Raw genomic sequence first — 14,279 nt, 5'->3', positions numbered from 1 at the left:
CTTCTCTATTTCCCCAAGCCAGGACTGTGATGTGCTTGCATATGTTACCCTCCAAAAATAATTCTGAGTTCTGTTGAAGTCACGCACATATGCAAAAAGAAAAGAAAGTCTGAGTCCCTGAAAACAGATAAAATCGACATGGCTCTCCTCCTCCATTCAATCAATAAAGATACATACTTCTGAAAGCTGAAAAGCCTAAACATGGGATAATGTGAAAGCAGAGGCAGCCCTGTGTGCTGGCTTAAACGAGCAGCTATTTCAGTTTAAGGTGATACTTGGGGTTGTGAAATAAAATCTTGGAATTGTGAACATATTTGCTTCAGTGAGCCTCTGCTTTGGGCCAGTAATCCCTTTAATTGCCCCAAATCACCTAGAGGCACCTCCAGGCAAAAAAGTCTTTGTTCTATAAACAGCATTATGCAGACAACAAAATGYTTAAACGTAAAACCAACTGGGGAAAATTTCGACAGCAGCTCATCATGTCTTCTTGGAAGATGAAGTATATTAAAAAAGAGATAAAGCATGAAATGCCTTGGAAAAAAATCTCATTTTGACCCCACTTTGGATAAAAAYGATTTTTTTCACGGACTTCACTGATTTAGTGTCCAGTATTCTCTCAAGCTACATTCGGCTTTCAGTATTCCAAGAACTAATTGTACACATTCATTTACAAGAACATCTCAAACTTTCCCTCCAAGATTTTAAAATATAGCAGCCTAGTAGTGCAAAGAAATCACTTATACCAATAAATTGATCTGATTCTGTAAAAACTCATGCACTTCAGTATTCTTAACAAAGGTGCTAACTGCATGACTGATCATGCACTTCTGCAGAAATCTCAGCTGATGGGACCCATGCTCAAACAAAATTACAAAACTACTCATTCTGACTATTTTAAGCAACAACTTTATGAGCCAAAGGCAACAAGTTACCTGGGAAAGTAAAACTGAACATATCTGCAAGTGCTTGCAGGATCAGGCTCTATTTTTACACAGCCTTTTATCAATGACAAAAGCTGATTTTAAAAGTACTTCTTTCCAACTAATCACCTCTTTCAAGAGATGGCACTAAATACAATGAAAGGAAGATTTACTTTGTAACAGCCTTGAGGGTGTTTTAAAACACACAATAACCAATCTTTTAAAAAGGATTAAGACATATTTAGATGGCACGGACATGAAAAGCAGACCAAACAACTCCAGTAGAGATACTAATCATGTGAAATGGATAACCTCATAATATCACACATCTTAGATCATCTGACTTGTGTGTGTCTGTCTGCAAATTCAGCATCACAGCCCCAAGCTGAAAAAACACAGACACAGAAGAAAGAGATTCTTGTTTCCTGGTAAAGCTTCTTGCATTAAAGAACTGAAAGCAGGGCAAAAGGCCCATTCAAAAATGTGTCACAAAACACTTCACCGCAGACCTAGGAGCTTTGTTGTGAGAGCAGAAAGGAAAAAAAAGGATTTCTGAACAACAATATTGACTAATGGGATTATGTACACACAACAGTCYCCCATTCACAACACCCTCCTGGGGAGCTCAATTTTACCTGTGCCAGTAACAGTCACATCATTTATGACAGATATTAACCTAACAGGATGCAGACCACAAAGCTGCTACCAATCTTCTGAGGAAGGTATCATACAGGCAATTAGAGAAACAAYAATCCTCCCCAAACAATACATTTTATAATCTGTAAATGTCCATCTGTAAATTTCTCACTCTTGGCTTTAAGTAGGAGCTCATGAAACACACATTTTTGTAGTGTATCTTCGGTAATTCGCAGCTTTCAGATTATATATAAGGTAGTATCTGGGTAAGTAAAACACAGAAAATAGTATCCTCATGACAATATAACACATGAAGACCGATTTTTTGGCACCCTTTTGGACTTCCTTGCATACAAAATCTTTTCTGTATTCATGTAAGACAGAAGGGGTATAGAGAAAGAAGCCCTAGGATGAGTGCTCACCCCTTCTTTTTAATAYATGAACTAATTTTTCACCTAATCACAACAAGCATACATGCTTTGAAGGTTTTTAAGAAAAAGAAAGAAAAGAAAATTGAAAACAAATTTGGGAGTAGAAATCCTGCAGTTCTAGACAGGAAATACTGTGTTTTGGCAACCAGAAAAACTTATTCCTGCACCTCATAAAGAACAAATACCGCTATGAATACAGAATAAACATCCTTGATTGTACTAATACGAACAAATATAATGTAGACACACAGCTATTGTTTGAAGAAAAGCACATCCAAAGCCTTCACAGTGACAGCTCCAACCCCCTGCCACGTTCCAAGAGGACAATGCCAGGACAATGTCAGCAAGAAAAGGGATGGGGCAATGAGTAGAGTTCCATCATTATGGGGCAATGAGTAGAACTTCCAGCAGTGGTATCTGGATAGTCGACCCCAGCACGAAACCAGCTCTACAAATTCAACAAGTAAAATGACGGATGCAAGTGCTAACAGAGCAGCAGTCAGCTACACGTGACAGCAGCAATGACAATCGTGAAGATTTCCTCTCCTGGCAGGATCTGCTAACTGCTATTTGGAAAACAGAAGATCTGTATGCCTTTATKTCTCCTTTTGAAGCAGCAGGACCTTAAGAATCTGTCCAGGTAAGGAACCAAAACCACACTTCTGTTGCGGTCTCTGACTGCCCAAGAACCCCCAGCATTTCTCCTCCCCACCAAGTCTCTGCAAAGGAAGAAGGTTGAACAAAGTGCCGTTATACGAGGGCCATGGCACCCACAACAGCAAGAAAACAACCAAATTATGCAATACTTGTACTGCTTTGCTTCTGTCACTCTCTGCCTCCTCAGACCTGAACAATAATGAGCTTGTCTAACCTGGAGAAATGAGTAGAATGGCTTTGTGCTTGGATTGGTCAGAACAGACAAATGCATAGATGTGCTCAGCAAACACCACCWGCACTTGGCAGAGGTAAGGAGGAAACACAAAGGTGCTTCTCACAAGCTGAAGAAGCTGCAAACAGCAGCACCAAGGGAAGACTACAGCCCTTCCCTCTGTACAACCTTGATATGGTTCTCCCTGCCAAACTTCTGGAGGGATTCAACGCAAAGACTTACTTGGCAGCTGCTTACATAGAAGTCACGGGCAAAATTTTGACTTATTGCTTCCACTGAAAGTGAAATCAGCTGTATTTTGTATAAAAGTGTGGCTTTTTTCTGTCTTTGGATTAAACAAAAGAGCCCTCCTCACCAGACCACACAACAGAAACCACTACTTCCTCAGTCACTGCATGTTCACATCTAAAAACAGCCCAGGACAAGGGTAAAACCACACTGGGTATGACATTACATCGATCAAGCTCACAAACTGCCATCAACATGTGACACACAATTTTGAAATTTTGGTTTTCCTGTTTCCACTAAACAGACAGGAAAAATGTCTATTAATGTGAGAAACTGAATAAAAAAAAATAATGTCCATTTTTGCAGAATCTACTGCATTACAAAATGAAAATTTAGAAAGCCCACAAGTGACCAGTAAAAAGAAAGCAGATCCCTCCCCAGTTCACTGGGAAAGTGAAATCAATTCCTCACAACCATAAGCCCACATCTCAGGGAAGTGGCTGTGAGGGTCAAGAGCCTCTCAGAAGATAGTTTCTTCTAAAATATGTAAATGACAAAAAAAACCCCAAAAAACAAAAACCCTACTAAACAAAAAGCCAGACAAGAAATACTCCTGGGGAATGATACAAAGCAAAGAACTGCAACAACTGCAAGGTAAGTGCCAGTTACACGAAAGACCTGCCACCCTTGACTGTTGCTATCACRTTCATTTATCCAGTAAGATATTCAAGATAAGCAATCGCTCAACAGGTTGGAAACATTACCTCTGCACTTAAAATAGAAAAGACAGGTCTAATCCTGTTCTCATTTGTACCTGAGCAATYCCACAATTAATTCAGAGGCCATTCGTTTTCAGATGCCTTGATCTTTGTAAACAGGCAGCGGCTTACAAGGGCTTTTTCACACCAGCCTCTTTGCTCTCAGCCCATCCTCCCCAAGGGASTGAATTCCAGTTACAACCCACATCTTTCTGCAGTGCCCTATTGCACTAAACAGTTCATGGATTTGGGGCTTAGATCCTATGGAATATGGAGGAATAATGGCATTTTGTACAACACTGACAACAGCATCGGTACTGCACTGTAAAAAAGAATCCTCACTCCTGCTGCAACGCGACATCTTCCAGGAGAAGGAAGSCTGCAAGCTCCCAAACACGCTGTGAGAAAACACACATTTCCATTCACATCATCCATTCAACCTTCCCACAGAGCACGAGGATGGCAACAGAAAATACTGCCTTGAAGGTTTATATTTAAGGGTGCTGGCAAATTCATACAATTTGTGTTTTTTATTTTCAAATGCATCTGCTCAAAGTTGCTCCCYGGTATACCCCAGCACTATCTTTGACTTGAATAGCCTTACATCAATAAGGAAACTAATGAGCAAACAAGAAATGAATATTTATAATAATCTCTTTAAAACAAACAGAAGCAAAAAACCCGTGGACAATGAAATCCGTTCCTTAAAACAAATGTGGTGTTGACACTCGGTACTTGCGATGCATCTCTCAAGTTCTGCAGTACCTGGAGCGCCTTATAAAATAGAAGAACRTTTTATCTTGAGGCAAGTCATGCACATGGAAAAATATGGATTTTCCAAATAAATCTCAAAGGTCACAATGGAGGTAGTTGACAGTGGTACTTTGTGTTCTACTGTAAATAATTCTGCCTTTTTAAGCAACCACCTCTGAGCTGCCACTTCTTCTGGATTATTTTATGCTAAAAGATAATTGGTGCAGTGAACAGCACCAATWAAAAACCAAACCAAATTTTGCTTTCAGAAAACAGCCTCACAAAACTAAGGAGGTTCCCAAGATACACTTYCCAATGGGTTGAAGACAGAGGGTTACGTGAACTCTGTTTTCAAAAATRCAAACCCTTTATGCTTTCAAGGCCACGCTTCCAAGACTATTAATAGCAGATGCAGAGCTTTCCACACCTTTTTACRTAACCTGATGCAGCACCTGCACGACTCACCTACCCAAGCCATTGAACTGTACTTTGCACTGTAGCATTTGAAAGCTGTTTTGCCCCTCTTCCTATAATCCAAAAAACATCTCCATGTTTTGTAGTGAGAAACACAGTATCACTCACTTCAGGGAACTATGGAGTGTGCTTTTAACTACCAAACCTGCTCACACACAAGCTGTGCCCACATTCCAGGTATCAAGATGGGTGTCTTAATTTTCACATAGCTGTCACCTAACAAGGACTTCACTCCCTGTTGTGCACATCCACCACACCCCATGGACACGTGGCAATACTTCTGTCACCTTGCATTTGTCTGGGTGTAGCTGACTGCAGCCTGGACCAAAAAAGGAGGAAATTCATCTTCTGTTYGGTTGGATTTGTAGTTACTACCACAGGTGCAGAAGCAACGGGAAAATGAAAGTTTGTCTGTGACTTACAAAACACAAGGCATAAAGCTGAGTTAAAAACCCAGAAAAGTATCTTCAAGACACATTTCAGACCACAGCTGACATCTAGCTTCTGCTTTAGGCTACACCGTTCACAGAGGCTGAGCACAGTGAGATGGGAAGTGTGGGTTCGAGCACACACCATTGTGAGCAGGGAGCAGTGAGAYACTGCAGCTATGGGCAGCTTTTGTGCATACACAGATGTATGAAYGTGATCCAGGCAGGCCTGAAGGCAAAGGGCCTTATGTGACATTCACCTCTTTGCTCTCCTTTCTCCCTCCCTAAATTTGCTAGGACACTGGATGAAAGCAGACAACCCTCCAGCTGACACAGTGGTCCTCCCTGAGAGCCAAAGGCATCCTGTCTCCTTGGGGCAGTGAGGCTCTGCTCTCCCCTCCTCCAGCACCATGCACCAGGAARCTAAAACTCAGTAGAGCTCTTTCTGAATCAGGCTGGCAAGGCTGTGCTGCTTGCACCCTTCAAAGAACACACCATCAGGCTGGGGATAGAATCCACTTCTCTGCTAGCAGCTGCAGCAGGCAAAAGGCTGCCCCAGTGCTGTGAATTATCTCTGTAAAAAGCAATGGTAATAGTTACCTGACCTTTCAACCATGATGAAACTAGCTCCATGCCACCGTGCCAGCATGCATACCTCCTGTCAAAAAGGGAGAGAGATCTCWGCTCAAGGCCTCTCACCTTCTCCTTCTCTGTCCCTTGTGTACACAAAAAAATTTGCAGGTATGAGCTACATAGTCAGGGTGGAAGCAACACAGCAGGCAGCACATGGATGGCTAAAAAAAAMCAGCTTAGTGCAAGCAGGCTGCAAACCCAGCAGCACTGAATTCTTGGTGCTCAGCAACCTATCCAAAGCCCAGAGAAAGGGAAAAGCAAACTCAAGAGCTTCATCCCTGTTTGTTTCATGCAGCTCAGTTCCAGCTACATGGTGCAGAAAGAAGTCATCATAATGTCACCTTACAGATTTTTCCTGTTACACAAAAAGGGGATCTTTTTTTCTTTGTAGGAAAATTTATGCTGCTTCTGAATGCCTTTACCTATAAAATGATGTGCCTATGTCTGATTTGCCTTGACAGSATGTAGATTTGAAAACCTAATCATATTTACCTTGGTAATATGATTATCTCTAGGAGCACCAAAATGCAATCCATTGTTGACTGAAAAATTATGATAAACTTCTYTAGCTTTCTTTCTTAATCCCATCAATACTATAGAGTAAAATCCCTGATATTGCAGAGATTTACTTACTAGCAAAACATCCATACACTGGTGCTTGATTTAACTGAGCATTTTTATACACAGATAAACACACAGCCCAGGGTTTTCAGGATCTCATGTCAGAGAGGACATACCTTCCTCAGTCATCCTAGATGAAGAGTGGAAAACACATTTCAATTGYGGTGAGTGAATCTTTCCCCAAACCTCAATTTCACAAAATTGCTAGCCTGATCTATAATGACACAGGGGAGGAACACAACTGCTTGTTAAAGCCACGCAATTGTGCTTTATATTCATAAACAAGGAGAAAGGTTATTTTAAAGAAAAATACTTCTAGAAAAGGAGACAGCCTTTCTTCACTTCTCATTCACTTCTTGATTTTCCACAACAGAAAACCTTCCTTAGACAAACACTCTGAAACATTGCTTCTAAAAGCAGTGCTGGCTTTGAAATACATCATGAGAACAGAAAATACATTTAGCATTGATGACAGGAAAGCAGTTGCTATGAACATAACACAGTAGCCCTTGTAAAGGAATTTCACAGTTCCTTAAATATGTATCCCCCTAAATCTRCATACTGCACACTGAAAAGCAAATCCTGAAGAGTCCTAGAAGTCTCCCACTGGCACATCATGTTTTCTCCAACTACCATTGAATTTTCTTCTCCATTTTCTTCTCCAAATGTTCTACCAAGCTCTCTACCCTATCCATGCAGAAAAAAAAAAAAAAAAAAAAAAAAACCAAAACTTCTGAAAACCCTTTTTATGAAAACAAATACCATTCCTTAAATTTCTCAGCATGCTATTTGCAAACCACAGGCCAGCAGGCAGATACTCTCCATATGCCAAATTATGTCACTTCCATTTTCTAGAAAGAATACTTCTCACAGCAAACTGGCAAGGGTTTTTTTTCAGTTGGGTTGTGAAAAGAGCCAGCTCTGTGTCTTGCTGCACCTGCTGTGTTGCTAAGCCTGGTATCTGGTAGCAGCCTCAGAGCCATCCATAGCAATCCTGGGTCCAGAAAAGAGAGTTTGTCATAAATGGCTGAGTACGCCCTCAGAGGCACTGGCAAATGCTCAGGGGTGAATTCTGTGGATATTTGCATATAGATTTCTGTAGACACCAGCTTGCTGCATTTGTAAATAGAATCTGCTTTTCCACACTTCTCAAGGGACAAGCTGGTTCCTACATCAGTTTCAGTGTACCTAAGTCCCAACATTGCGTTTTTAGGTTAAGTTATGAAGAAGAGCCTGTACGTTTGTGTAGAGGAGAACTTGCACTACAAGAGTAGTGCAGCTGAAATCAGAGGGAGAAAAATAATTAATGATAAAAGAAATTAATCAAGATTTGGTTCTGCTTCTCATCTTTACCTTCCATCATACTTGCTGCACTACAGAGTCTCCAGACAGTCCACCTGATATGTACTTTTTTGAAACAAGGAAATCATTGAATTACTACAGGATTGGGTTTTTTTTTTTCTTTTTAGACAGCACACTTGACAATCTCCTACTTGTGTTTTAGGTGTTTTGAAATGTTCCAACCTAAGTGGTATCTTCCACCAGAAGAGTTCTCAAAGTCATAATAATTGCAGACTAAAGCATACTTCATATCCAAAAGCTATCATCAAACTATGATATGTCATTATCCTATTTATCTACCATGGACCTATGTTTTGGGGATGGTCTGAAGGGTTGGTGACCCACATGGCTGCTACCAATCCTCAACATTTCCAGGTGCTTTCAACACTATTATGGTGCAGAGGAAAGTTGTGCAGCAGGCTCCTAAGGAAAAGATCCAGTCTGGCTGCCTGCACAGGAACTTTGCTGGTAAAGGGGGAAAAGAAAGATGAGGTAGGTAACGGAAATGCACACACCACATAAGTAAACCTGCAGAAATTTGCTCCTTCTGCCCTCCTGACTAATGAGGGGTCACCGCACCAGCCAAGCAYCTGTGTGGTACAATCACAGCACTTCCAATGGCAGGGCTGCACCTAGAAAGCTTTGAATGGGCAGCCAGAGAAGGCAGCCAACACAAACATGGCTTTTCATGCATTACCAGCTCAGGTTTTCCCACAGGGGTTAATGTGCATCCACCCAGGTAGACCCCTCTCACCTGTCCAGCTCCAAGGCTGCCTCACTCTGAAACCTGCAGAGTCCYGAGGCTCTGGCAGACACAGCTGCCTCTCAGCATCTGTCCCTCTCTGAAGCTCTTTAATTAATTCCTCAGTACTCATGAACACTATGTTCTATCCCACTGCTCTACTCTTCTGAATTGACAGCAAAGGGKTTTTTTTTTCCTTGCCTGATGAATATTAACCGTTTTTTATCTGACAGAGATGCTTGCTAAATAGTATAAGAGCCTAAAATATGCCAGAGCAAATTTCTGTGGGATTTGTTTTTAAAAGATTGTGTAGWAAGGCAACAAGGTTGTTCTGCATGTATGGTGTCCATCCATCCGTGCATCATCATACTACAATGACTTCTCAACCACCAGTCAACTTCAACTAACATCTGGAAGATGATTCCATTTCCAYCAGTTTCAAAGGAAGCAACAGAGGGAAGCACAAACCTCTGCATTCTGAACAAGGGAAAAGGCTGGCAGAGAGAGACCAGTGGTGAAGAATGTCAGCTCATGTGATGTGGAGCTGACCATGCTCACCACGTGCACAGCTCACAAAACCCACCAGCATCAGTGAGTGCCCTGCACYGCTCCAAGTGAGCGTGAGGACCCAGCCTCTCCGTGTGCTCGTGCTGAAGGACATGGGTGTGCTCAGTGTCCCTTACACGACTCATGAAGGAGCTCGCACACCATGTGCTACTACTGAAACAGCCCTTATTACGCAAGTCTTAACCCTGCTGTTGAACATTCCCCCTTCAGGGTGGCACAGGATGGCCATTTAGCCTCCTGAAGTGACAGCTGGAGTCAATAAGCATCCCCTTCTTTAGAGGCAGCAGCTATCAGTGGTACACAAGGTCACATACCTAAGRAAAGACTTAGTTTAGCAAGTGCACTTCCCATTGACTTCTCAGACCATTAAATTGCTGTTTTCATGCTATGCTTGTATACATCATTCTGAAATTCAGGCTGCCTGAAGGGCTTTAGGCTCAGTGAATAGCCAAATGTCCATCACACACAAAAGGTCTGATGTGCTTCCAGCAGCTCACAAGCCAACTCCTGATGCTGGGATGACCCCACGGGGTGGAGGGTGCCCCCACCTCTTTGTTCAACTCCCCTTTCAGGACTCTGCCTCTAAGACACTGGTTTCTGAGAGACTCTTCTTTTGTCTCTCATCTGTTCAGTTTGGAGGCCTCTTCTGTTGTGGGCTGAAACAACACTGCCTGCCTGCCCAAGGCCATGGAGAACTGGATTCTGACCTCTCAGCCTTCTACCACAAGTACTAGATGGCAGGATTCAGCCCCTCAACGACATCCTGGAGGCTTCTTCCAGCACTACCAACCCATGGAACTTCGCAAGTCCTACAGAAGTCAGGSAAGTCAACCATTCCAGCATCTCCCTTCATTGCATGTCTCCAGAAGATAAATAATGAGGCCAAATGCATCTCTGTCTTTTCTAATAGGGAAAAATAAATTGAATTTTCACAAGCTTTACTACCTGTAAATTAATTTTAAAATTACTCAGGAAATGAGATTTATTGTAGGTCAGTAAATTCTGAAAAAAAAAATCTGTTTGGACCATGATAACCTCAGCATCCTTCTGAGTGGACCTCTCCCCATTGATTACTCAGCAGTTATTCTCTCCTTGCTTCCCAGCACCTGCTGCTCCCAGAAGGAATTCTCCTGCCCATCTGCCTTCAAATCTGACACAGCACCACAGACAAATGCAACTRTAAGCAATGTTTAAACTCCAAATCAAATCACCAATTTGCTTCCTTAGCAAAACAGAAAAAAAAAAAACCCAAAACCAAACCAAACACCACCAAAAAAAGCATGTGCTCGTTCCTAACCACCCAGCCCACTGGAAACTTCACATATGGAAACAGCAATACTTTTACCATAGCAAAACTATGGCAACAAGAATTCTAGGCATACACAAAAAATAGCTACCTGGGACCATCACCTAATCTACAGGATGTGAAATTATTTTAAACCAGTGTCGCTGAAACCTTGTTTCACAGAGCTCCCCATTAATTTAAGATTATGCCATTAAAATGAATTATAAGTTGACACAAAAGAAACCCTGGCCCTAGCTTCTAGTAAACTCAAGTCCTCATCCACCTATTCACCACAAATTGAAACAAACTCCTCCTGCATTAGACAGGAGCCTTTGGCACAAACRAGCCAATTTCTGAACAAGCCTATTTTTTGCCATTTACATATAATTACATACTAGCCTCTAAGCAGCTAGAAGCTCCATGTTCTTTTTTTTGCATCGCTTGTTTCTTGTGAATACACATGAAGCACAAACCCAAACCACATTAATGATAACCTTGTTAAACATAAACTAGTATGCAATTATACAAACTGCTAACACAAACAAAAAAGCCAGGGAACTCTGATTATACCTTCACAATGGTTTCTGAAAACGAAATAAAAATAACATCAGGCAACCTGTCTTCCCTGATACTGTAACAGAAAAAGCTTTCACATTAAAACTTACRTGTCTCAACACAGAGGACTAAGAGGACTAATCTGCCAGATAACTCAGCAAACTCAATTTCAACATCACTGCAAGGAGAGCAGAAWGGTGAGAGGAATGGCAGCAGGTGCACACATGAACTACCAAAAAAATCTGATTTTCCTCTCTGCATCATCCTTCAGGTAAGCTAATGCCTGTCTCTGGGCAGTTGCTGTGACTTTCACCCTGTCGCCCTGAGGACTGGCTTTGTGCTGGGGATTTGGCTCCTTCCTCTCCATTAAGAGAGCAGCAGAAGGTCTGCTCGAACCCTCTGTTCTTGGGCTTGTGCCAGCTCGGTGCACGCCTGTGATTTATCTTCTGTGCAGCCAAGAGTGAACCCAGCAGTCAGAGCCCCTACCACACCTTTTCACTAAGAAGATGAGGCACTAACGTTCTGTGCARCCTCCATGGTCCACAGCTGTTCCTTCCTGATAAAAATATATACCTTTTATATATYTATATATATAWAAATATATACCCTTTCCAGAACAGACACAGGCAGACCAAAAGTCTCCAGGCACACGTGCAGCATCAGGACAGCCAGCAAAGGCAGGGACATTACCCAGCGCTCTCCCACACCAGTGCCAGCCTTAAGCAAGTGCTACAATGGAGAGCCTTTGACTCATCAGTGGAGTAATGCAAGGACTCCACCACAGGTGAATCTAGCTCTCAAGAAAACAAAATAGCATGAGAAAACCAGAACTTTCCTTGCAGCCTGCATCACTAGMAAAATAAACAGCACAAATGACAGCTGCTACAGGACTGGAGGAGCATCCTGGCAAGGTTTCCTTAGGTGACTTCCCTTGCCGTAGATTTGCGCTATCCATTCAGTTTGTTTGYGTGCTAGCAGCACTGCTGAACTTGCAAGACTCTGGATTTCTAAGCTGTAAACAAGAACAGTAATTACTTTTCCCTCTTAAACTCTACTCTGTTGTCATGTAATTTCAAAAACAAAACAAAACATGTGTTGTGGAGGAAAACATTCAGAAAGTGGCAAACAGAGGCAATGGGAAAAAATGACTGCAAGAGGAAGAGCTCAGTGAAGTGGTAACAGTGAGCATCCTTCCCAGAACGGAGCACAGGATCAAAGCATGCAAGAAAGGAAAACCAAGGATGAACCTTGGGAATCCAGAAAAGTAACACTGAAATCCTGCATCAATAATAAACCCACTATGTAGATGGTCAGAGAGAATCTAGTCTCCTAAACGTTAAGTAAGAAGTTCAGGAGTAGAAATGCAAATCCCAAATCATGGTCTGTGGGTCACTTCTCACCCACAAGGATGTGGGGACAGAATCACATCACAGACAAAATGCACGTGTGTGTGTGTGTGTGTGTGACATTGCTGTGCTGCTGATCCACACAGTAATTAGAGGGCTGTCACTGCAGAAAATGTTTTGAGAGACACAGGACTGGGAGAAGGGTGGTAACCCACCCGCAGGCATTTGACTTGGAAAGGGGAACAGCACCTGAAAAGGGGCTCAAAAAAGACACCAATACAACCCAGTTGGAAGGGGGAAAAAAAACCAAGCAACAGTGGGGCATGCAGCTAAGATAACTTTCTCCTGGAATACCTCCAATTTCTCCAAGCTGGTTGGTTTTGAAAGAGACTTTTCTACAGCGATCTATGCTCAATTACCCTTATAAACCCTTGCAATAACATGTGACTCAAAGTCTACCTATTTGTCCAAGGGAGAAACAAGGAGGGAGTGTGGCAAATGGGGAATGTGGGAGTGGCTGCCGATGTGGGCTTGGGGAGCATAGTCATTTCCTCCAGCTTTTTCCCTGCTTTTTCCCCCCCTCCGTCTTTGATATCTGAGTTGTTGAGGAAGTGAAGGAAGGTGATTTTGTATCCATAGGCATTCACACATTTTTACGGGATTGCACCCTCTTAGCCAAAAGTCTCAGCTTCAGAGCTGAAGCAGGTGAGGCTGTTCCTTTGGGAATTAAAAGGCAAGAGTACCCGGCGGCAAGAAACGACCCAGARGAACACAAAGTGCTTGTAGATAAAGAGCTTATTTAGGGTGGTAACGAGACGCTTAAACCATGCGCTCGCACCGTAATCCGTGGATTTCGATGCAAAGATTTCCTTCCCCCTTGTGGGTTACAGACCTGGCTACAGCGCACTTGACTCAGGGCTGAGTCCCAGCCAGCTGTCTAAAGGACAGGCAGCACGGCGCGCTGAATCCAGCAGCGGTCGGGAGAGCCGGGTGACAGCCGCTCCGCAGCTGGGCTGGGCTGCGGCGGGGCACGGCGGCTGTGCAGCCGCACGCCCGCACTGCTGAGCAGGAGAGAAACTTTCAGCCACTCGCGCCCAGGCGGGAACGATAGACGGACTGACTGCTGCAGAGCGGGAGCACGGGCACCTCCGCTGACCTGCCCCTGCACATCCCCGCCGCTGCTGCAGCTCCCCCGGCMGAGCGGCAGCGCAGCGCCCAGCAGTCCCGCGGAGGGAGGCTCCCGCCCCGCGGCTATCGGGCCTCCCTACCCACGGCTTCCCCCGGCCGCCCGGCGGCCGTGCCCGCCCTTCCCGAGCCCATCGCCATCCTGCGCATCCCTCATCCCCGCATCCCGCGCATCCCTCATCCCCGCGGCGCGGCTTACCGGGACCGCTGCAGCTCGAAGGCGGCGGCGGGGCCGGGCTGCCCCAGCTCTCCGCTGCCGCCGGCGCTGCCCTGGGGGCTGGTGCGGCCGAAGGGCGCCGGCAGCACCCCCGCCGTGAAGGAGTTGAGGCGGCCGCGGCTGCCCGCCACCGCGGAGCCCAGGAAGGCGGCGGGCGGCACCTGCACCGCGGCGAAGGCGTCCTCCTCCTCTTCCTCGTCTTCCTCCTCCTCTGGGGGCTCGGCGGGCGCCGCCGGGGGGCTGCCCAGCCGCGGCGGCGGCGGCTGCGCT

General features: G+C 44.2%; 1 protein-coding gene across 1 annotated transcript in view; it reads right to left on the bottom strand.

The window, feature by feature from the left end:
* Positions 1-14,278, bottom strand: part of CABLES1 (Cdk5 and Abl enzyme substrate 1) — a gene marked incomplete at its 5' end in the record, with an annotated part of 68,351 nt that extends 54,073 nt beyond the window's left edge. Inside the window, one exon of the mRNA XM_057364889.1 lies at positions 13,992-14,278. Within this exon, the coding sequence (XP_057220872.1) occupies positions 13,992-14,278 (287 nt within the window). The remainder of the gene's footprint in view (positions 1-13,991) is intronic.
* Position 14,279: the final 1 nt, after the last annotated feature.

The sequence above is a fragment of the Malurus melanocephalus genome, unplaced genomic scaffold, assembly GCF_030028575.1.
Source record: "Malurus melanocephalus ecotype Western Australia unplaced genomic scaffold, MMel_1.1 scaffold_44, whole genome shotgun sequence".
Classification (NCBI taxonomy): domain Eukaryota; kingdom Metazoa; phylum Chordata; class Aves; order Passeriformes; family Maluridae; genus Malurus; species Malurus melanocephalus.
This window is presented reverse-complemented; position numbering and strand designations above follow the sequence as displayed.